The following is a 23013-nucleotide window of genomic DNA, read 5'->3' as shown; positions in this document are numbered from 1 at the left end:
TGCAGTAACTTAAAGCCAGCTGTAACCTTGGCTTTTTGCTTTTCCAGCAATAACAATAACACTAATAATTGCTAATAGTTAATAAGATAACAGATGCAATAAATATATCAGCTCATTTTAACATATGTATCAATTTAATAATTCTAAATGAATCAGTGCATTCATAACATGAAATCTCCTTCAACCTCTGATTAAAATGTAACATTGACTAAAGGATTATAGAGTGGACTTAATTTTACTGACTGTTTTAACAGTTGTCACAGCTGTTGGAAGAAGGAAGGGCAATAGAAACACTCCAAAAAAGGCGGGGGGAGGAACGAGACTAGTTTAGTAAATTTAAACATGATCTCTGAATGCCAAGCATAGAAAACTGAGGAGATTTGTAACTCCAGAAAGCTTCTGTGCACTATGTATGCTTGCCCTTTGTGGCTCACTGTGTTTCATTAATTGGAACCCTCAGCAGTTTCCTTACTTTCTTCTTTTAAAAATGTGCAACAGCGTTTAAATGTGAAACAAATTCAGCTGTTACCATATGGATAGATTTTCATCTTACAGTGCAACGGATAAAATGCAGAGACTACAAGAAATAAAGATTGTGTAGAATAGCTGTGACATTTTAAAAGTGGACATAGGCGTCACATCCTGTGAATACTTCAGTGCAATGATGGTCGGTATACACATTTTTTATTTTTCTAAGCATTCTCACGTTGCAGTGTAGGAATGGTCTGCAGAGTTATTGTGCGAGTCTGACTGGGTTATGTTTGTGTACGGATGAATAGAAGTGTGTGTGTATACTCACATGCATCAGCATGTAAATATATATATTTGTGTGTGTGTGCACGAGAGGCGATTATATGCTAAACATAAAAGAGTTTATGTCAGTTTCACTTCTTCTTTAAAACATTTTGGCATAGCTTCTAATTCCCAAAGAATTTCTTTTTGAAGTGTCTTTCATTTGGAAAGGGAAGAAAGGGGTGGACTGAAGAATGCTTCTTTGTGAAGTGGGAAGCAGCACTTGATTCCACTCCATGGTTTCTCCAGGCTGTGGAGATCTTTAACCTCATGCATTTGTCTTATTAGATAGTTATTTAAAGTTGTTATTAAGAAATAAAGCCCAAAGTTAATATTAAAGTCAAAAGTCTGCAGGCCTCGGTGCACGCACCCGGTGTGCAAGGTGAGGCAGCGCTGCCGTTGGGCAGGCAGCCCCCAGTGGGGGTGAGCGAGCAGCCCCTGCCCGCGTTCCCCCCTTGGGCAGCAGCAGCCTGGCCTGCCCTGCCTCCCTGCCTCCTCCTCTGCTGCCGGGCCTAGGGCTTTGCTTTTTGGGCTTTGAGAGACTGCTGGCAAGTTTTTAAATCCTGCAGAAAGTATAAAGGGTTTGTGCTGAAATGCCCGTCTGACAGTTTTGCATTTACTGGGGCTTGCCCCTCTTTTAGTGATGGTTGCTCATTTTAATGTGTTTATGGTTGTGCTCTTTTATTTACTGAGCCTGGTGCGTTGCAGTGGTAATTAACCCGTGTTATTAGCAAAGCCCTTGTGGATATCCATTAATTCTCTTGAATGGCTGATCATGTTTTCCTGTACTTTTTTTCCCCCCCCCTATTTTTTCCTGAGGCACACTGCCCTTTTTCTAGCAGTCCTTAAGCTTTAACATTTCCTACAGATTTCTTTTTAAACCAAGGCAGGTAGAAGGGCACCATCCCCATAGTTCCATAATAAAGAATAACTATTGTCTTAACAAACTGTTTTCAAATATGCTAATGGGAAGCAAAACAACTGGGAAGATCTGTAGGGAACAATTTATTTAATTATTATTTTTGAAAACACATGCTTAATGATAAGAAAAGAGATAAGAATTTCCTTAGTCTTTTTTTTTTTGTGTAGCTGTATTAGCTGTTGTGAATATTTTAGCGTTCATATTTTAATCAGATTTCAACTTAGTTAATAGCACTTTGGGCATTTAAAAAATATTGAGCCAGCAGAAAAATACTTGTGCTTGCACTGCTGAGAAAAGATAAGGGCCGCCTCATTAGCCAACCCTACTTTTGCAATTAATTTCAAATACATGGTGCTATTCATCAAATACAGAAGGTAGCTTGTCCATGATAATATTTAACAATACTTGAAGCCTACTTTGCTTAGAGTAGCTAAAAAGTATGATGTCTATTTTTACAGATATGTCAGTCCATATGCTATGCTGCTATTTCTGTATGTCACAGAGCAAAATTATGATAGAAAAATTATGGTATGAAAATATGAATTATTTATAAGTGACATGACTATTCATTTTAACAGAGTGTTTTTAAAGGACTGACCCTTGACCTGCAGGGAGGTTGCTTGCACCCCTGTGGAAATGTAAGTAGGAGTGAAAAAAACACTTATTTGAACCTTTTAAGAAAGTATCTCAAATAATTTTTTTTTGCTTAGGATAAGTGAAATGCATAGGATAAATAGGAAAAAAAATACGGGAACTCTTGTTCCTATTGAAGCTTAAAGGAGCCTCTGTCTATACGATGAGCTGTGAATTCTTCTTCATGGCAAATTCATGGAGGGAAGAAACAATAAAATGTTGATCCGTTACAAGTGCATATGAGCCTCACGCTACCAGGCTCTCTAGAGGAAATCTGTGATTATGCCAGGCCAGTTTGTTCAGTTTTTATCTCTTTTACATCCACTGGCCTTGTATTAAATTGTCATTGTCCTAAAGCACATGAGAGAGAAATGAATTGCATTTCTCGACATGCTCTGACAGTGAAATATTTAGCCTCTCTGTCTCCAATCATACTCATACGTGTGTTTGATAGTGCAGGGATGACACCAACCGTCGCTGCAGCTTGACATTCCACTTATTACATGTTCTTTTATATTTCGTGTATCCTCTTTTACTTTTAGGCTTGAGTTAGGTAATCATACGTGCATACAGTCCTATTTGTAGAAGCGTGTGTACGTGTGGTTTTATGTTTTATATATCCGCATTTTAAGTGGAAATCCTCTGCCTATGCACACCAAGTTTTGAATTCAAATACATCCATATCTGTGAATATGTGTATGTTCCAGGTATACAGTGTATTCTGTATGCAATTTCTGCAATGTACATCTATTATTGTGTGTATGCACACGGACATGTATACAGTAAGTATATGCAGAGCTATATAACTTCCTCCTATGCAGCTGCTTGTCAAAAACCTGCTGCTTTCATTTTTTTCTTATCCATGAGAAGAGAGCTGGTTAGCAATGTAGATAAAATACTTGCACCTGATTTAACATGAGATTTTCCATGTAATCTAGCATTTTCTGTATTTGCGCTTACAGTTTTGCTTTTAAAAGAGACTGTATTTTTTTTATAAAAAATTCCTTTTCCAAGTAATTTACATGACTAATATTTATACATATTCCTGTAAGTTTTGACTCTCAACCACAGAACTGTTTTTTCAGCTACATGTGTCCTTGGACATATGATTACGTTTATACCTAAAGAATATAACTCTTTTTAGGGGGGGACGCCTCCTACATGTGGCCGTTAATATAAATCATGATGTCTTCAGACAAAAATATAAAATACTCATTCTATTTTAATAGTCCTTAGTTCTCACCAAAAATCGTATAGTTTTTTTGTTATGATTTGCTTGTCTAGAAACAAAAATACTGTGAAACATTAAGGAAAAATATTAAACTGAATTATGTACTGCTGTTTCAAAGATTGTTTTTTTCCTAAGGATTTTGGTTTGCCGTTTCAATAGCACTTTAGAGTAACTTGGATACATACAGTAGAACATTGCCTTTTGACACGTATGTCTTGTGAAACAATTCATGTATTTGCCATGTTACAGGAGCTTTAAATCTCATGGATTTGTTTACATAATGCTTGTAATGTTTTTCAATTAATTTTATATTTCCTTCAAACAAAGAAGGGCTTTTCTCTTTGCTATTGCTTAATATAGCAGGTTTGCGTTAAAGGGCATCTTGTCTAATTTCTAATTATCTGCCCTTTTTAAGGAGCATAGCTTTTTAATCAGAACATAATTTCCTACTTCTTTTAAAATTGAAATAATTTTTTTTTTTTTTTGCTTCAGCTTCCTAGACTTACTAGGAAATATCTCTGTTAACATTGTAATGAAAGTTAGAGCGATATAGGTACTTTAACGGAGCACAAGTCAAGCATATGCTGTTCTTCTTTACTGCTGGATGTCTTAACAAATTCTGAATTTTCATGAAATCTAGATGGAATTTTCTGATTTAGATAAAATAATTTACAAGGCAAACCAAAAAATACTATTAGAAATATGAATCTCATATTTTTCATGACAGTAACACAGAATGTTAAGCATGAAATTGGAGAAGGGTCTCCATATACTTCAGAAAGTTAGTATATCGGGTGTGTCAGTCTAATCAAGCCATTTATAATATCCTTGTACAGAATTGTGCACATTTATGTATATGATAACATACTGGAACATAGCTCTATGCATATGAGAACAGTCTAAATGTATCCTTTTATCATATATTAAAAATTATATTCCCTTTCTCTGAGTAAAACCTCTTTGCAGATTTGAGCTGCGGTGTTTATGTGGGAGGGCAGATTCTCTTAAATGGTTGTGTTCTGAAACCAAACTTTAAAATAAAGTGATTTGAGGTTTTTTAGGTTATTACTGTGTAGGTTAGCACGGATGTTGCTTATTCCTCTGTATCTTTTCATGTTGGTAGTGAAAAAACCTGCACATCTCCCTTTCATCATTTTCATTGGAACTACATACCATATGTAATGTATTTTGGCAGCACTTACCTAGCCAAAGAAAACAAATTAATATTAGCCATGCTGAGGGGTGTCAGAAGTATCACAGATGTGTCGATTTAGCTTTGCTCCATCACACGCTCTTTCCTTAAACAAGTGGTCAAGCTGTCGCAAAACGTATGTTGGCTACGGCGAGATTCTAATAGGTGTGATCAGAGATTGATGGCTTTGGCAAGTTGGAATGAGAAGATGATGTGGAGTTGCTGCTGCTTGTTTTGAATGGCCTCAGAAAAAAAAAACCAAGAAAAGCAAAAAACCAAAAGCAACTAAAAAAAATATTTTTAAAAAACAAAACTATATTTAAAACATTATAAGCCAGCCCCCCTGTCACCAAGTCAGCTGACACTAAACAATTTCAAGTCCTGCAGATGTAGAAATACTGGCAAGTGTCATGAAAAAGCCTATCTAAAATGTAGTGTTAACTTGTTCCTGAGCGTTTCTGAAATTCCTTCCCATATAAAGGTGCCAGCGTGGCTGCAGACAGGAGGAGGTGGCTTGTTTTATTCAGTCCATCCTTATCCGTGATATTGGTCTTCTTTTCCCCTTTACCCCTATTGCTGAATTTGTTTATAGAGCTATTTTTGGAAGAAACACTTTTTTGTTAATCTCACCCATGAATATTTTTAAGGAAATACAAAATGGGAAAACCTAATAAAGAAAAATAGTTTAAAAAAATGGTGAAATCATAGTCCTGTATGTACTTAGCTGTGCTCTTAGTATAGTCAGTTACTAGCAGTTTGTATAATCCTCCATATAGTGAAAGTGCAACAGAGAGAAAGGATCAATGAATTTTCTGTATATTCTTTGTTTACTTTAATTTTTTTTTTTCCTGTCTTCAGATTGGCTGCATGTCTTTTCAGAGGGTGAATGCTGGCGTCCTTTTATGTTTAAATTGGTATTTTCTTGATTAGATGGGCTGTGATATGTTCAGTTGACAAGTATTAATGCTAACATAGTTTTCAGAGGAATTAATTTCAGAAGGTCTGTGAGATTTTTCCTTAGCACTTCTTTTTAAGGAGAAAAAACATCTAATAAAAAAAAAAGCTGAAACTCACGTGTCATCTTAAAAACGAACAGATTTAGAGTGTGTTTCCAAAAGCAAATACAGATGGATTGCTAGCAAAATAGAGAGATGGTAAAATTCTTACAGCAAAAAGTGGATTTTTTTTTTTCACCACAGTATTTTAATGTTCCGTGAATGCAAGATTTCCTCTACTAATTTATATCCACTTTTCCAGCAGTGAAAGAATTCCCTGGCAGTGTTCTCATAGCAGCCGTTAACGTAGTGGGACAGATTAGATGTTTTGAAGTGGCATGAAATGCCACGTCTTTAACCAACTGTTCCCGTGAGCGTTGCAGGGATGAGAATCAGATTCCCAGTAACAGAGGAACCCTCCCAGCCACCCCATCGTTCTTCTCGCGGGAGCTGCTTGGGCCCAGTTGGTGCTGGGTGATATTTAAAGAGCCGAGCAGCCACTGTTGGTGGCTGACGCTAGTATGAATGACACCTGTCCCATCAATCACCAGGCCCCGGTGTCACAGATGGAGAAACAACAATCGACTGAATTACCCGGCACTGCACACTTGGCTTAATGCAGCTCATTGTTCTCCTCCCCATCTCCAGGATGGCTCCTTCTGCGCCAGGAGCGGGGACAGAAGTGCGAGATGGGCTCAGGTGGTGGCAGGTGCCTGCCCTTTGCTGCTCCATCAGAGGTATTCGGCAAAAGGCTGCCGGGGCTGGGGGCGGCGGTGGGAAGGAGCGCTCCGAGCAGGGACTGAAGCCTCAGCTTCTAAAGAAGGCTGCGACTAATCAAGAGCTGAAACTCAGGATTTCTCCCGGCGTTCCAGAACTTTTCGTTTAGCTAGCCGAAAGAAAGTGCCTCAACGCGCAGCCAGGTTAACGTTTAACTCTTCAAATACTACGTTGCAGCTATCATTCTGAGAAGAATGAAGAGAGATCCTGCACGTATTTCCTATGGCTGTGCAGTAAGCAAAAATCTTCAAAGCCATGGTCCTTCTGAAGTGGTAGATTTGTTATTCCTCAGTAATTAGCACTGAAAATTCGGTATCCAAGGCACTGAATGAAAAGAGAATTGCTGAGATGCTTATTTTGGGGGGGAGTATTGTGTGTGGTGGTTTGGTGTTGGGGTGTTTTTTGGTTTGGTGGAGGTGTGTGGGGTTTTTTGTTTGGTTGGTTTTGTTTTGGTTTTTTTTGTTGCTGTTGTGGGTCTTTTAGTTCTATTGCCAAAGGTTGGATCCTGAGAAATCATGGTGTTGTTCCAGACAAAAACAATAAAGGCATTCAAACGCCTTCAGACACTCTAACCATTTTCCATCCTTTCTGTTTTTTTTTCTCACCCCTCGCGAACCAGCCACAATTCCTAGAGGACAGGTGAATAAAATAAACGAAAAAGCAAATAGAAATTTTTACCCTGCTCTCAAGTCCTGTGTTGGGTATGTTTTGAATGCACTTGAATCCTACTGCTTCCATACTCTTTTCCAGATAGCACAAGCAAATACCTGTGATATACTGAGTGATCATTCTTATTTCACTTTTTTTTTTCCTCCCTTCCCCCCCCCTTTTTTTTTTTTAATTCTTCCCCACATGCATTTTGTGTTACATGCTATAGGGTGGCTGTATTTTTGTTGTAAGCTAATTCACTGCTGGGGTTTTTGTTACAACTAATGTCAAGCAGAAAACCTGTAGCTTGCCAGAAACAGGCCACAATATATTGAAGACACAGCTTATGTTTGATTGTGTGTAAATACAGTTACTTAGTTGGGTTTATCTGATAGCCTGGCAGAAAGAGAGAGGAGCAGTACAAACTGTTTTCAGTAACAGTGTTGTTCATACACCTGATAAGATTGAGAGTGCTTTCGAAGTACTGATATGCTTTGAATAAGAAAAGAATAATCACATCCACTGGCACCGGCTTATCTGGAATGAAGTAAAATGCCAGCACTTTTACATTAGCAAAAGTAAATGTTTTAGACACTTTGGGCCTTTTTTCCATTTAAATTAAATAGCAGGGTGCTTTTGAGTGTGCTGTAATGAATGGAGGGATTTATTACCTTGACAAAATTACAGGTGGATATGTTGAGAGAGGAGTCCTCAGCAACAATAACAGCTCTTTTGATAAGTGGCTACATCTATTCATGCTTTTGGTACAGAAATTCAGTGATTTTATCCTCTCTTGCTCTGTGAAGTGCAGTGGCTAACTTACACTGTGCAGTTCTTCATAGTGTAACATACTTGTGCATTTTGTAATATACTGGCAACGCATTTGAAATTCAGCACATAACATGGCTGTTCATAAAGTAACGATCATTTACTAGTATGTCCTCTGCCTTCAGTTGCTGTGTATTTTCGTGTTCGAAAAAGAATATATCTCAGAGTCTTTGTTGGGAAGGCAAGGTATGATTCATCATTAACTTACCCCAGCAGACATGAAGCGTGCTTGGGTGCACTGTTATCTTCTCAAAGTTTACTGATTTTTATTTTTGTACCTTTTACAATTTTTAAAAAATTTATTTCCAGGTTCTTTTTCTTTCACATGCCTACAATTAACTTTGGGATATTCACATTTGATGAATGATAGTGCAAGAGCAGATTTGATTGATTTTGGATTATTATTGATTACTGTCAATGAGATCACTGTGACACTCTGAAATCAATGGCATGTGATTAAAGCAAGGCACCACTGTTCTATACATTAGGCAGCAGTTAGTTGGGAATTTAGGAACTGAATGTCCACAAGCTATAAATTGAGAAAATGTTCAGATTTAAATAGCCCTTTGTTTGGCATTTACTCTCCAAAATATGTTTCTTGGGAAAGTTAGTTTTCCTAAGTGCGGGCTTTCAGTAAAAGAAAGGTCATTGATTTAAGGTTTATTAAATTTTAGCTAAAAACAACTGGCTCCATTTAGGTGTAAAATAATTTAAGTACTTACTGCAGGCAACCTTCATGCTTTAGAGCTGTTGCTCAAAGGTTTCATTCTTCTATGAAGATGTCAACTGTAAATATAAAAATGCATCACTGAAAATGTAATGGTTTAAAGATTCAAACTGAAATAAAAATTCCTGCCCGGGGAAAGCACTATAATCAAAATAAAGTAGTCTTAACTTTTTTTTTTTTCTGTGGAGGCCATACCTGAAAAGAGCGCTTGAAGGCAGCAGGTACTGAGCTTCGTAGGGAATGCCAGTGTTTGGTTTTTTATTTCTTTTTTCTTCCCCCCCCAGATGATGATAGCCTAGCTTTGGAAAATCAGCAATACGCGTCAGCCACTAATACTAGACAATATGTAAGCCGCTACCGCTTCTGAAATGCGGTATCCTGGCATTTAAGTCAACTTTATAATCTGGCAAAAAACCCACCTGGCAATATTAAAATCCAGCTTCTGAAGCGCTTTTATATCTGAAAGCTTTTTACGTCTTTTTATATCTTTTTAGAATATATTAAATTTTTTAGGAGCAGTGGCCTTCATGTACACATGATGGATGACTTTTCTCTCCTTCCCCTCCCCCCAAATTTTTTTTTTAATGTGTGGTACTTGTGCATTAGGTAATACTGCAACAGGAATGCTGCAGATGCTGTGTTTTGACGAAATTACTGTGGGGTTTCTGTACCATTGTTAGATAAGTTAGCAGAGATTTTCCAAGGTATGAGGGACAGCCTGCTGCCAAGCTCTTGCATCTGTCTTAAGAAATCTTTTTCTTTTACTGGTAGTGGCCTGATTCAAAACTAAATGGAAAGAATGCCATTCATTTTAGTAGATTTTGGATCAGGCTCTGTAATGGATTTAAAAAATGAATGATTTGGTAGTATTTTAAAAGAAATCAATGAAGAAATTGAGCCTGTGTCCGAGGATTCACTGCCAGGATGTGACATTTGCGCCAGTATAGAGTTGCCTAAAGGAGTGTGACCAGGAAATACTAAGGTTACCCCCTAACATTTTCTGTTTGAGCTTAAAAGCAGTGTTGGCATCATGCCAATATCTTCAGTCTGGTGTTGGCTAAAGAGGAGGTAGAAATCCTTCAGATGGAGATAATAAGACAAAGTGAGACTGACCCCTTTTTCCCTTGGTTTTGTATCTGAATTGCAAGAGAGGCTGAAATGCCAAATTTATGTAAAGATTCATCTTGGTTTGTTTCTGCTGATGAATTTTGGGTGGAAAGCTACAACATGGAATGCATATGTCTGTCCGATTCATATTATCCTCCTATATAGGCAGAAACACCTTGGTGTGCCTATGCAGAATCAAGAAGTCACAAAGGATGGTCATGGTCTTTTAGCACGTCTTTCCCTATAAGATGCAAAATAAATTTTAATAGGTGGAGAATTGCCTTGACTGGCCTCCAACCAACATTTTATTTATGAAAGGTTCATATAGTGTTTAAGAGATATAGGAACTTGGCTGTGGGACAGAAAGCATTTTTCTTCTCTCTCTTTTGTAGAAAGAAATAGGCCAAGATGGCATAACAGGATAAAGGAGGCACAGTGTTTGCTTGCCACATATTCTAGTGCTTCTTTATGTTATTTTAGTCGTATAAAGAGTACCTTAAGGCAGATGTGAAAGTAATTATGTCCTGCCCTCCATTTTAGAGACTTTTCTAGTGCAAAACTTTGTTGTAAATGACACTCCCTATATCTGAGCCTTTAAGTTGATAAAGTTGCTTGTGATTTCTGTCCCTGATCTTAATACACAATTTGCATCAATGTGTTTGTCAAACAAAGGGTTTCTGTTGTAATTGGTTCCCTTCCTTGATTTTTCTTATTCTCTCTGGGTATGAGCACTGTGTAATTCCAGACCCATTCCTTTAATGACTGATCACCTTTTTGTCTCTGGTGAAGCATTCAATCTCTATACAAATGAAGCCATGGGTGTATTTTACCTCTGAGATCCATGGGAGGAAGATCTGACTTAATGGCAAAAGCTTGTTTCTGTAAAGGTTCAGGAAAGGATACTTTTATCAACATTCATTACTTCTGTTAGAGCAAAGCCTGTTATTTTCTTAGGCACAAAGGAAAAGGTGAGTTACACAGCATATATTTATAAAAATGGTGTCCATGACGTTTGTCTCTTCTCTGAGAAGAACTCTCAGAACAGCTAGGCATGAAGACTAAATATAAGCATGTGCTCTTGAAACCCAGTGTTAACTTTTGAATAATCGAGAGGAGCAGCGTAAGGAAAATGAGACATGCACGTTGGTTCTTCCCTTTTGCAGTTTTTGCATAGCAGTTGGGGTTTTGTTTCCACTTTAGTGATTGCTTTTTTTGTTGAAGCTGGTGAGGATTGTCTCAGAGCAGCCCAAACCACAACCCATCAGCAGGCTGCTAGTCAGCAGCAGGTGTGAACAACATAAAACAGGATTAACACTGAACTTGAGTGTGCACTAAAAACAGAACCCCTGCCTTGGTTTTACAAGGGCAGTGAGATAGAAGCACTCCTGTGTTTAGTAAACAGTGTTCAGTGGACTATGTAAATGTCTCTGCTCAGCTGCAGAGAAATAAGTGCAAGGATTATTACGTATTTGAGATTTTTAAAGACATCTCTTCCTCCTTTAAGAGTAGACCTTTGCTAGTGTTGGACCAGAGGCATAGAGGCAAATGTCAAGGTGTTCAAAGTTAGCGCTTCAGTTTTTGCAGCAGAGGGAAGGGAGGATGGAATGTTGGCATTCAGTGTTAATTTTTTTGGTCGTTGACAAAGGGGGAGCATGTAGATTGTATTGTCTTTTTGAAATTACATCTTTACAATTTAAGGTTTAATGTCTGCTCTTTTCTTCTGTACACATTTCCTTTAAAAAGGCAGCTTTTCTATTCCTTGGCATTTGCATACTTGGGAGCTTTTAAAGCCATATATTTATTATATCCATTACATTAAGCATCAAATTCTGCTATCATGCTCTGTATTAAAAGTTAGGGGGATACATTTGTAATGGAAGCAGAATTTACTTGTTGTTTTATATTAGAATTGTTTGTAAGCTACTCCCATTTCCCTTCTTCTACCAGCATATTACCTGCCCAGATACATTTTCATGTTTTAGGTAAAGATGTGTTCAGGGTGATGTAATTTTTCATAAATAGTGTATGTAATCTTACTTTTTTTTTTGTTTGTTTGTTCCCTCTGTTTCCCATTATTCCTGGACCAGATTTGAGAAGAGCTTAGTATCTGACAGGCCGCATTTGCGCAGTATATGTAGTTTGATTTAAAAACCAAAACCGACAACAAAAGAACACCCAAACAAACAAACACCCCCAAACCAACCAAACAAAAACCAACAAACACCAAAAACCCCAAATAAAAAAAACCCCACAATAAAAAACAAAACAACAAAAATTAAAAAAATACCCAACCCCAAAGCAAAATCCCAACCCACAAAAAAATGACTCATTTTTCCTGAAGCGTTTTCAGAAGTCCAACCTCAGCTCTAGGAAAACTCATCAGATCTTCTGTTTGCAGAGCTCTAATGAAAATTTGATCCTTTTGAAAATCAACTTCATGTTATTTATATGAAGTCCAGTTTAAGTATAATTATGTCTTCTTTCCTATGGTGCTCCCTTGGGATTGGAATTGACAATTACTTTCCTCATAGAACAGAATGGAGTTTGGTGGTTTTTTTATTATTCGGTGTTCTCTTATCAGTGCTGACTCCTTGCAAATTGACAGATTACAGATACATACTTGGGCATGAAATTTTTTACTGAAATGCCTTCATGACCGGTAGCTGCTTTTGCAAGGTCCAAGTCCTGTCTTCACAGACACTTTTGCATTGTAACTCCTTTGGCTGCCAGCTTGTCCCTATACACCTCTTTATAGGTACAGGTCTGATTTTTGAGGGGATACATCAGACGTCAGATGAGGAGGGCTTTGCTTATGCATGGTGTCCACAAAGCAATGGCAACCGTTACACAAGCAGGAAGATTGCATTCAACGTCTAAATTTGAAGTTAAAGAGAATTTAATAGGTTTGTTTCTGAGAAAAAAAATAGCCAAGAATTAACATTCTAAAATACCTTGGATAGTCATGTCACCTTATTAGTGGATTTAATAACTCTATTAAAAGCAATTATTTTTAAATAATACCTAACCTGTGAAAATATGTCCAAAGCAGAAAGAACCTAGTATCAGTCTCTTCTTCCCTTATTTTTTCCCTGCATACAGTTAAATGCACAAAGAGTTTCAGTGCTATTAATATACATGACCAATTTCAACCATGAGTTTTGCTGAGGAAAACAGAAGGCTTGGGAATTCTTAATTTTTCATTATATTAAGTTTTTATCAGTAGTGAAACAAGTTTACCAATGTAATAGGCTTTTTGAATCTGAGTTTGGTTCTGTGCTGCTCTACTAGCGTGTGTGTTCTGTTGTGACAACCTGGCAGTGGCTCAGAAGTTTATTTTTAAAGAGGGTGTTCCTGCATGTTCAGAGTTCTGTTCATATATTGTTGTTGAGAAAACAGCTTATATCATCACAGTGAAATCATGACTTCTGTGATAGCATTTGTAAACTGACGGTAAAGTGCACCGATTTTACCGTCTCTAATGTTGTAAACTAGTTACTATATCTTGAAATGCTTTTCTGAAGCTGTTAGTGCATAGTTCACCATTTCTAGAAGTTGCTGGTACCAAAATCTATTGCATAATTTTGTCGGTTTGCATGTATGATCTGCAGATTCTTTCACTTTTTTTTTTTTTTCCCCTTCTGCTGAGACGTGGTAATATAAAACCTTGAAGTTCAGGATTTTCAGTTAGGACACATAAGCATACAGAGGTTGTGCTGCTTATCCAAAGTTTATCTGAAGCACTTAACCTCTTTGGCCTCAAAATCAGCCTGGGCTTCCCATGAAAGCAGTCTGTCCCTTGAGGTTTTCTGTAATTCCTGGCTTCTGCCAGGTCAGAAATAAACAAGAATAAACTTTTTAATAATACTGCTATGTCTTCTCCCTGGGCCAGATGAAAGTTGATGTTAAATTATTATGTTTATTATTATTAGAGTGCCTACTGAGTGTGTTTAAATTTCTGAAGAGACAAGTTCCTGTTTGTTTCAGGCTTTAGTTGCCAGTTTGGACCAGTCCTTGTTTACCCATACAGGTTTATTTACAGTCAGTTCCTTTTTCCAGTTATGCCAGTATGCTCACAGGGAGCAGAATCTAACACAGAACATGTCATGACTTACCTTTTTTTTTTTCCTTTACTTTTTTACCTTCAACTTTGTGTAATTGCTTGCTCTGTTATGGTAGTATGTATAGGCCTCTGTCATTCTACTGTGGTGTACAGTGTGTAAATATAGACATGGTTCCTTTTCTTTTTAACATGGCAAGTGCAACCATAGCCTGTATGTGTGCATATATAGTTGTGTAAAAATTTCGTGTGGTTTTATATTTTTAATTTAAAATAAAAGTATTAATTTCAGGCTAACAAGGAAGCATGGATTGGTTTATTGCAGATCAACAGAAATCTACCCAGCTTTTGAGGTAGAGATGGGTGGTTTCCTTTCTGTCAGTTCAGAGAAGGTGCATTTAATGAAAAAGGGGGAGAGGGCAAAGCAGAGTGAAAGGGAGACGGATGGTCCAGGGAGCAGCACAGGCTGCTGCCGTCCTTGTGGAACAAGGGCTGGGAGAAGAGGTTGGAGAGAGAAATCTGGATAGTGCAGGATTGCACAGAGCATCTACCTGACCACTTGCATTTAATACCTTTTTTCAATATGATTTTTAACAATTGTCCTTGAAACAGCAATTTCAATTAATACACTGAATCAGTCGCCTGCTGATCTGAAAAGAATATGAAGTTAATCACTTCTGCTCATTTGAAGAGCAATACATTTTGTATAAAGAGTAACTTCTCTGGCACAGTGATACTTACGCAATTCAAACACTGCTGTGTGTGTCACCGGATTTTTTTTTTTCCTCAGTTTCATGTGTTCTTGCTCAAAATACATATTGTAGTTTTTTCTTACTGTCGTCTTCACCACGTTGTGCCCAGCGTTCCTGAGGGGAAAGCAACATATTAAAATGTTAATTTTTGCAGTCAAAGACTTACTGCTTCAGCTTTTGTTTACATTTCTTTCTTAGAAGTACCAAATGTTTATGGTAAACTGTTTTATCTCTCTCTTGAAATGGGAAGCAGAAGAAATTCAGTCAAGGTATATACTATACAGAATGAAACTGTGCCTTTTCAGTATGTGTGTAATAGCTGTTAAGATTTCATATAAAAACTGTGACCATGTACCCGAAGATCCATAGATTTATAGATATAAAAAAATTAGAATGTTTACCTGTGAAAGGGCAGAGGTATTTGGGAACTAAAACTGAATCAAAATTGTTGTGAAGTCATTAGTTTAAGATCTTTATAACATTTTGGGCATATTTTGCTTTGTGCACACCACACGGGGGCTTGCCGGAGAATAGAGACAGACTTTTCTCTGGGAAGAGGGGAAATGCGCCTTACACACTCGAAGTAAATTGCATTCTGGTTTAAAAAGTAAATAAGCATCTGGTCATTTATTTAACCAATACATCTAGTACTGTATGTAAAGGGCTTTTTCCCCTCTGCGTACTGCTTTCTGCTACGCTGATGCTAATGTACCTGGAAGGAAAAGGCAGGCCAGGCTGAGGCAGGCAGCGTCAGACAGGGCGGGCTGCCATCTGTCCCACCTGCTGCATTCATCTGTCCATCTGGTTCCTGCAATAGCTCATTGCGGGCTCCAACAGAAGAACATTCAGGCTGAAAAGAAGGCAGTGTGAATTATTTAGGTAGCTAGTGTAAATAAAGAGAGGGGGAGAGGAGCAAAGGGAGGGGGGTTGTGAGAGGGAGAAAGCACTCTATTACTCCTAGATGCTTTGGAATGCGTTAATGCATGAGAGCGTTTGATTTGCATATAGATTTAGATGTATAGATCATTGTGGAGATTACAAGCCAATGAGTTTTATCTAGATTTAGATAGCTCTCAGCCTGGTTTGCACATAAAATATAGCCAGTTTCAGGAGGAGAATCTTTGGGGACTTTAAACCTAAGTGAAACTGATGAAATGTAATGCTTTTAGGTATTAATTTAGCAGAAATAAAATATTTCCTTAAAGGGCTTTCTGTGCCCTTTGTTAACCAAGAATTTATAACTACTTTGCATAGTCAGTGCTTTATACACACTGTGTGGTTTTGATTTTGTTATAGTTACATTTGTAGTCCATCTGTACTTTATTCTAAGAGGAAAAGCGGTTGCTAAATGTTTTTCCTTTCCCTTTTCCTCTCAGGTTTATCAGTTGAAGATTAAATCCAGTCATCAAATAATTTTCCAACTGTCAGTGTATAAATTGTTATATACATATATATATATATAAATATATATATTTTTGTGCCCACATAACCGTGTGTAGAACACTAAATATTTATCCTTTTTTTTTTTTTTTAGTGGGGGTGAGCAAACAGAATTTCATATTGTTACAGGGGCCTTGAAAAAACAAATAGGCTTATTTTAAAGTTGCTGCTTGAATTGCAAAATGACCAGCAGAAGGTTTACACTATGGTGGATTATTTCGTGTTAAAATGGAATTATTTTTAGAAAAGGTAAAAGTTGTTAGTGTTAGATTTGAGCACAGGAAATTAATTTGTGTCATGCTATTCTAAACACTTTAATAATAGTGGTGTTGTGTCAGATTTTTTTTTTAAATGTGTGAAACATTAGCCCAATGCTGTGTTTAAAAAAACAAACAAAAAGATTGGCTTCAAATTAATGTTTCCTGATGTCGGATATTCTACTTGCTTTCAGATTTTACATGTCAAGCTTTCCTGGGCCGCAGTATAAAACCAGGATCATCTTAAGAGGAATCCTTGAAACTGTGGGAGAGTTTCGTGTCATTGTTTTGCCTGGTTTTAGGTCTGCAGAAGAAAAGGACACAGCATCTTGAAATCCCAACAGCCTGGCCACTTCCCTAAGATTTGCATGAAATTCAGCTGCAACCTTCAAAGGGATTTGAGTGGATTGGATTCTTTAAGGTTACTCCATGTCAAACCTATTAAGTTCAATTCGCATGCAAAAACCCTTTTTACTTTTTTTTTTTTTTTTAAAAGCCAATAAGGCTCTAGCTACTATTAAGGCAACATGGTGTACTTGCAGTAGAACGTCGGTGGTAATGGATCACCCTACTGGCATGTGTGACTAACCAATAATCCACTTTGTCATCTTTCAATTTAAAAGTTTATGTGTCTTCTATCTTCCTCAGATTGAAGAGCATTTGTTTGCAAACTTTGAGATCCCGGAGACTATTTTATATTATCTCAATCTATGTGAATATCCATCTTGCATCTAAAATGTGATACCCAAAGTTAAGTGACTCTTCCATTAAATGTAGATTAATTTAACCTTTGAAAGCAACTTAAACTCTACCATTTTAACTTTCCAGGTCTTCGAGTTCTTGTTCTCCCTGTAGATGGACTCCAGTGTTTTTAGGAGTACAGTATATGTTCTGTGGTAAATCAGGAAACAATTGCGGGGGGGGCGGAAATGATGAAAATATTTTGTGGTATACAAAAGGATTAGTGGCTACTTCAACTGCAAGAACATGACTTTCAAAAGAAGAGTTTAATTTTTAATTGGAAAGCTAGTTGAAGGAATTTGATGCATCTCAAACGTTTACGCCAAAGCATCCAAATGCCACGTGCAGAATTTTTGTAGTGCATCAGCAAGCTGTGAAGGGTGTACCAAATGAAGACACTTCGCCTTAATTAGATATTGTCAGAATAAATGTTATATTAGTAGGAATTTGGGTTATTTAAGAAGCATCCAAACATTCTCTGAGGTTGCTTCTCATCATGGAGCTTTCTGCCCTATGTGAGGTCTGCAAGATTTGCCCTTCATTTTGTGAATGGCTGTGTATTGTTATGCTTTGGTTTGAACATTGCGTATGTTTTTGTAAAATGCTGGCCAGATCCTGGAGCCAGATGAGTTGAATCTTGAAAGCAATTGTGTGTGTATTGCATGGAATCAAACTCATTTGCTTCCACAGTGGCTGCACTGGCACCTGGGTCTTCAGCCTTTAGCAGGGGGCTGGATTCAAAGTTGTATTCTGATGGCACTCAAACTCACTGAATTTTGCTCAGTTTTAAAGATGTGAGGAGAAAGTAGTATCTTCTCCCTGTACTTTTTCTCATTATGGTGTTTACACTTTATGTTGAAGGAAAGCACTGCTTTCAGTTATGTTTAGATTAAAACTGGTCGATTTGTGTGTATTGGTTGAGAACAGAATATCTTCCATTGGCTTAAGGTTCCAGCTGCTCCAGTTCTTTTAAAGTATACATTAATTAGAACAGGAAAATATATTTATTTTGATTGTTTGCATTTCAAGGAAAGAAGCAAGCATCCCATGACACATACTTTATGTTTAGAATGCCTTTTTTTCTAGCAAAAGCTGAAGAAGATGCTCCTTAAATAAAGCACTAATTTTTGGGACTTGATCCAGCAAAGCCTCCATGTGTAAGTTGCTTGATACAGGTAGTAAATTTCCTGGCTAAGTACTTGGAGGAAAGGATGGATGGATAATAAACCCTTTCCAGTTGGCCTGGTTCACTTGTGTCTTGCACAACAAATATAAGATTTTCTCAACATAGAAAGCGTTAAGATTAAGGAGTACTGTGATTAATTACCTTGTGTCTGGATTTTTTTTTTTCCTTTTTTGTTTTATGTTTTCAGCATCCATTTAAAGATCTGGAGTTGCTCTGACCTATGGTCAGAATTATTTTTTTTGTTTCATGACCTCTGAGAGTCACTTTTTGTAAAAGTACCTAAACCAGGAATGTTTTAGCAGGTGAAAGTTACATCTAGGATATAGAATTTTGTATTTGTGTGTAAGTTCGTAATTGTGCATCTAGAATTCTTTACTGATAACACTTAAGCCACTCAGGCTTGTGCAGAACTTGCGGCTTTTAATACTGATGCCTTGCGGTATTAGTCTGGCTATTTACGGTGTTATTAATTATATGGCCTAAGTAGCAAATACTGGTATTTATGTTGCTGCTTGATAGTGTTCCATAAAGCACACTGTGCTTGCAGGTTAATGAATTGTGTTATACGCATTTTTCATATGTTAGTATTAATATTTGGGGAGGTAAAATTAGTACTTTGCTGAGGGAGTAAAGGCGATGAAAAGGCTACATAGATGCCTGAATTCTCTTTTCCTTGGCACTGACAACTTTATTATTGAGAATATTGTAAATATCTCATTGAAGAATATAGCCATGTTGCAAGAATTACTTATCTGTGTTGTCTGGCAGGACTCTGGCAAAAGAGTGATTTGCTGTCATATTTCTGTAGAGTATTGGAATAAATACAAAAAGCTTGGGCTGGTACTACTAGCTCAAGGTGAAAAATAAGAAATCTGGCTAAAATTTTTTGGCTTTAACAATTTTAGATTCTAGTAACAAAACCAGAGGAGGTAGTCCTTCTTGTTCTTGTTCATATTTGTTGCTGGCAGTCCCTGAATGGAAAGGAGAACCGGGGGGAGCAGGGCAGAGGGAGAAAGGTTAAATGGCAGAGAGGTTAAATTGCTTCAGTGACAGATCCTTTTCAGAAAGGCATCGAGTTGTTTTAAGGATTAGTTTGGGAAAGCTTGAATTCAACCCACTTCTCTACTGTTCATATATTGCATTGCTAATGTTGCCAGTCTCTTTCATAAAAACAAAATTTACGTTCCAAAATGTGTAGAGAGCACTGGGGACATTTCAAAAAGCCAAGCAAAACACCTTAAGTTTCATCAGCTGCAAAAGTATTTGGAGTTTAACCTGTGTCATTTTTTGTGAGATTCTTAAAACATGAGAGCAGATTATTAAAAAACGCATATATTTGATTGTTATGATTGTGACGAAACACCAGAGAAATGTTTCAGAAGTAGTTATCAGTGATCTAAGGGGAGACATAGTTCCTCGGTTAAATGAGTCTGTGTTCCTGATAGAGTTCGGTCATTGCAGCAATGTTCTTACAGTAAGAATCTTGCATGCTATCAGGTAGTCTTAAACATTTTCATTTGGAAAAACCTCACCATATGAGCTGGTAGTCCAGGAGGATGTGTGCACAGTCCCTCTTCAGAAAAAACGCGCTCAATCTGTTTCAGACGAGTTCCCCGAAAGATGGGTTAAATCAACTGATTGAGCTGATTTTTCTCTCTTGAGGTGATATTTTATTTATATGATAAAATGCTTGGAAAGTGATTAATTTGTCAGGGGAACATCTTGTTACTGTAAATTTGCCGAATGTGTAATAAAATTGCCATAACACAGATGGGAAAATGAAGATCTTTTAAAATGAAATAACTGAGCAGTCTGCCTACATTTTCAGCACTTAAAATTAACTTAGTTAAATTTCTTTGTAATTTTTACCCCTGGAAGAATGCAGGATGAGGAAGATACATGGCAAATGTGGTGTGGATTTGTGTGTGCACTGGGTGGAGGGGGGAGTGGACTGTGTAGTTTTCCTTCTGCTTCAGAAGGGACTGATAGACTTATTAAATTCCTGCCAGGGTTCCTCGACTGAGTGAATTTTTAGAAATTAATATATACAGGTTGGATACTCCTTCCCAGTAGCAGAGAGTTTAAGAATAGGAGACCTTTGTGAGCAAGTACTTCAAGTCAGTAAGATGCAGATAAAGTGCTTTTGTGCTAGTTCATGCAGGATCGCTTTCAATTGACAGTTAAATAGTGTAATACACTTCTTAGTCTTTATAGCAATCTCTTATTGTATGGAATATAACTTAGATTATATAAGTCAAAGGAAGGAATACCTTACCTGTCTCCCAGTTGCAGCGTGTAACAAGTGAAAATAGCATTAGTGAAGGAACAGTGCTTTTTATTAATACATTTTACTACTGCCTGTCCATCTGTCCACTGGAATGAGCCACTTATCATGCTTCTGTGTTTTTCCCTTTCAACTTAAAGAATTATGAAAGGAAAATTCCATTTTTCGTGGCCTTTTATGACAGGTAGACTGGAGACTATGGTCATTTGGATTAAAAACATATCCATCACCACAAGCTGACAGGTTATTATTATGTCTTCTTTGAATATATGAATTTTATCCCTACACGTTGGAAGTCTAAGAATGGGAACTTTTAATATAAATAATTATCCTAGTAGTGATGTACTGCATACTGTTGCCATATTTTTTCACTTTTACAGCATTCTTGGCCTTATCACCCATAACATAAATCTTAGGCTCTCATATTTAATACAACCTGTAGGATAACCATGCCTGTATAATGTACAGTCAGCCAATCCCACATAATCTTTTGACTATCAATATTTGTTGTCCTGTGACGGATGTTTCAGTTGATGGCCCATTTTGGATTTGACAGTATGTCTGATGCAGCCATCCAGGGGCAGATGAGAGTGGCCTCCTTTAGGTGTTCGTGCTGATCTCCACAAAAAACCTCAGTTTATTGAGCTTCCAACTATGGGCAGTTAAAGTTTTGAGCATATTGGTGTTGCTTTGGCTGCTTATAATTTATTTTTTAGAACTCTAGGCTATTCATTCCATAAAGCGATGGTAATATAAAAACTCAATTGCTATCAGACCATTTAGTATGTAAAGAACCAGCGAAGGAGTGGAGCAGATTCAGTGTATATTCTAGGCAGATGCTTAGTGAAATGCAGGTGGATTTTTATTCCAGACTGTAGTCCTGTCATGACGTAAAATGTAAAATTATCAGTTAATGCACTCCCCTTAACTGATCAGGGCTGATACTCAAGTTTGCTGAGCAGTTTGAACTTGTGCTGAAACTAGCATGGCACAAAACTTCTCAGGATCAAACCTCTGTGTTAGTTTAGTTTAATGCTCGAATAGAATGCTCTCCTTAGGCCAGTCTTTCATTGCTTGCCCAAGCACAGTCGACTTAAGCAGGACCTTTAGATCCACCGGGAATAAATATTCGATCCAGACGTTATACTCTTGAAATAATAGAAGCAAGTTTGTCATTAAAATGCAGCTGAAATATGGAGTTATTAATGCTGATCTGTTCATGTAAAGCTTTTCTCGGACCAGTCTCTCAGTGACTTCGTGCACAAAGGCAACCACAGGTTCAGCATGCAATAAATGCAGCATATTGATATGATTGCTTTATAATTGCAAGTAGCAACATCCATGTTCTGAATGTAATAATTGGGCTGGTATACATTTGTTGCTTTAGACATTTTTTCTGGAATGTGCTGAATTTCCTTCTTTTCTCCCTGTGACTCCCACCAAAATAGAAGGCAAAAGATAAGAGAGTAGAAACCACATCAGGACTTTGTGAAAAGCTCATTCTGCAAACTTGCTAGAGTCATGCAAACATGTTAAAAGTGAAAGATCTTATTTCCTGACCTTTGCTGCTTATATCCGGAGGCAAATCTCTGACATGTAAACCCAGTGGCATGAATAGGTTTGCATTACACATAGTAATATGTGAAGAACAAGGAACTGTGAAAAGCCAAAGGTTTTTTTATTTATTTGTAAAAATCAGTAATCACACATTAAAATCCAAGACAGACTAGAAAAGATTTAAGCTTTGTGTGTTTTGCTTCTATAAATTCTCCGATTTATCATGTGATGGATTTGGTCATCAGTACCACACCCAAGTAACATACTCAGCTATTAATTTTGCCTGTTTTTAATTTCCAGTGCTTCCAGAATCAAGACACATAAAGTGTAAGATTTCAAAGGAAGAGGTTCTTTTATTCTTACAAGTTTTCAGACTTTTTAGAAGGGTGTGTTGTGACAGGACAAAGGGTAATGGTTTTAAACTAAAAGAGGGGAGTTTCAGGCTAGTTATGAGGAAGAAATTTTTTACAGTGAGGATGGTGAAACACTGGCCCAGGTTGCCCAGAGAGGTGGTGGATGCCCCATCCCTGGAGACATCCAAGGCCAGGCTGGATGGGGCTCTGAACAACCTGATCTGGTTGAAGATGTCCCTGCTCATGGCAGGGGAGTCGGACTAGATCAGCTTCGAACATCCCTTCAAACCCAAACTATTCTGTGATTCTGTCTATGATTTACAAATGTTAAAGGACTTTATAGTGTAGAAATAGAAATGTTGTGCATTAACAACCAGAGCTCAGATCAGTCAAATGCTTTAGTGTAAAGAATAAAAAAAATTTTTTTAAAAAAAATATATATACTACTATGCCCTTTGAGCCCTTTGATGTCAGTGTGGTTTTCTTTGTGTGCAGTAGGTCATGGTAATCCACTTGCGTCTTGCATATCGGAGT

The 23013-nt window shown here is 37.3% G+C and overlaps 1 protein-coding gene across 14 annotated transcripts in view; it reads left to right on the top strand.

Annotated features, from left to right (window-relative positions):
• Nucleotides 1-23013, top strand: part of ESRRG (estrogen related receptor gamma) — a 387444-nt gene that overhangs the window by 226240 nt on the left and 138191 nt on the right. Inside the window, exon 1 of one of the 14 annotated variants that reach the window (XM_065631561.1) lies at nucleotides 2315-2352. The exons of 11 other annotated variants lie outside the window; for them this stretch is intronic. In XM_065631561.1, the coding sequence (XP_065487633.1) occupies nucleotides 2351-2352 (2 nt within the window). In that variant the 5' untranslated portion in view covers nucleotides 2315-2350. Of the gene's footprint in view, nucleotides 1-2314; nucleotides 2353-6345; nucleotides 6503-6691; nucleotides 6776-23013 lie in introns of those variants that run through there. 2 more of the 14 variants (XM_065631568.1, XM_065631560.1) reach the window with 2 other exon arrangements.

Source organism: Caloenas nicobarica, chromosome 3 (assembly GCF_036013445.1).
Source record: "Caloenas nicobarica isolate bCalNic1 chromosome 3, bCalNic1.hap1, whole genome shotgun sequence".
Taxonomy (NCBI): Eukaryota; Metazoa; Chordata; class Aves; order Columbiformes; family Columbidae; genus Caloenas; species Caloenas nicobarica.
Note: the sequence above shows the minus strand (reverse complement) of the source record. Positions and strands in the feature narration are given on the sequence as shown.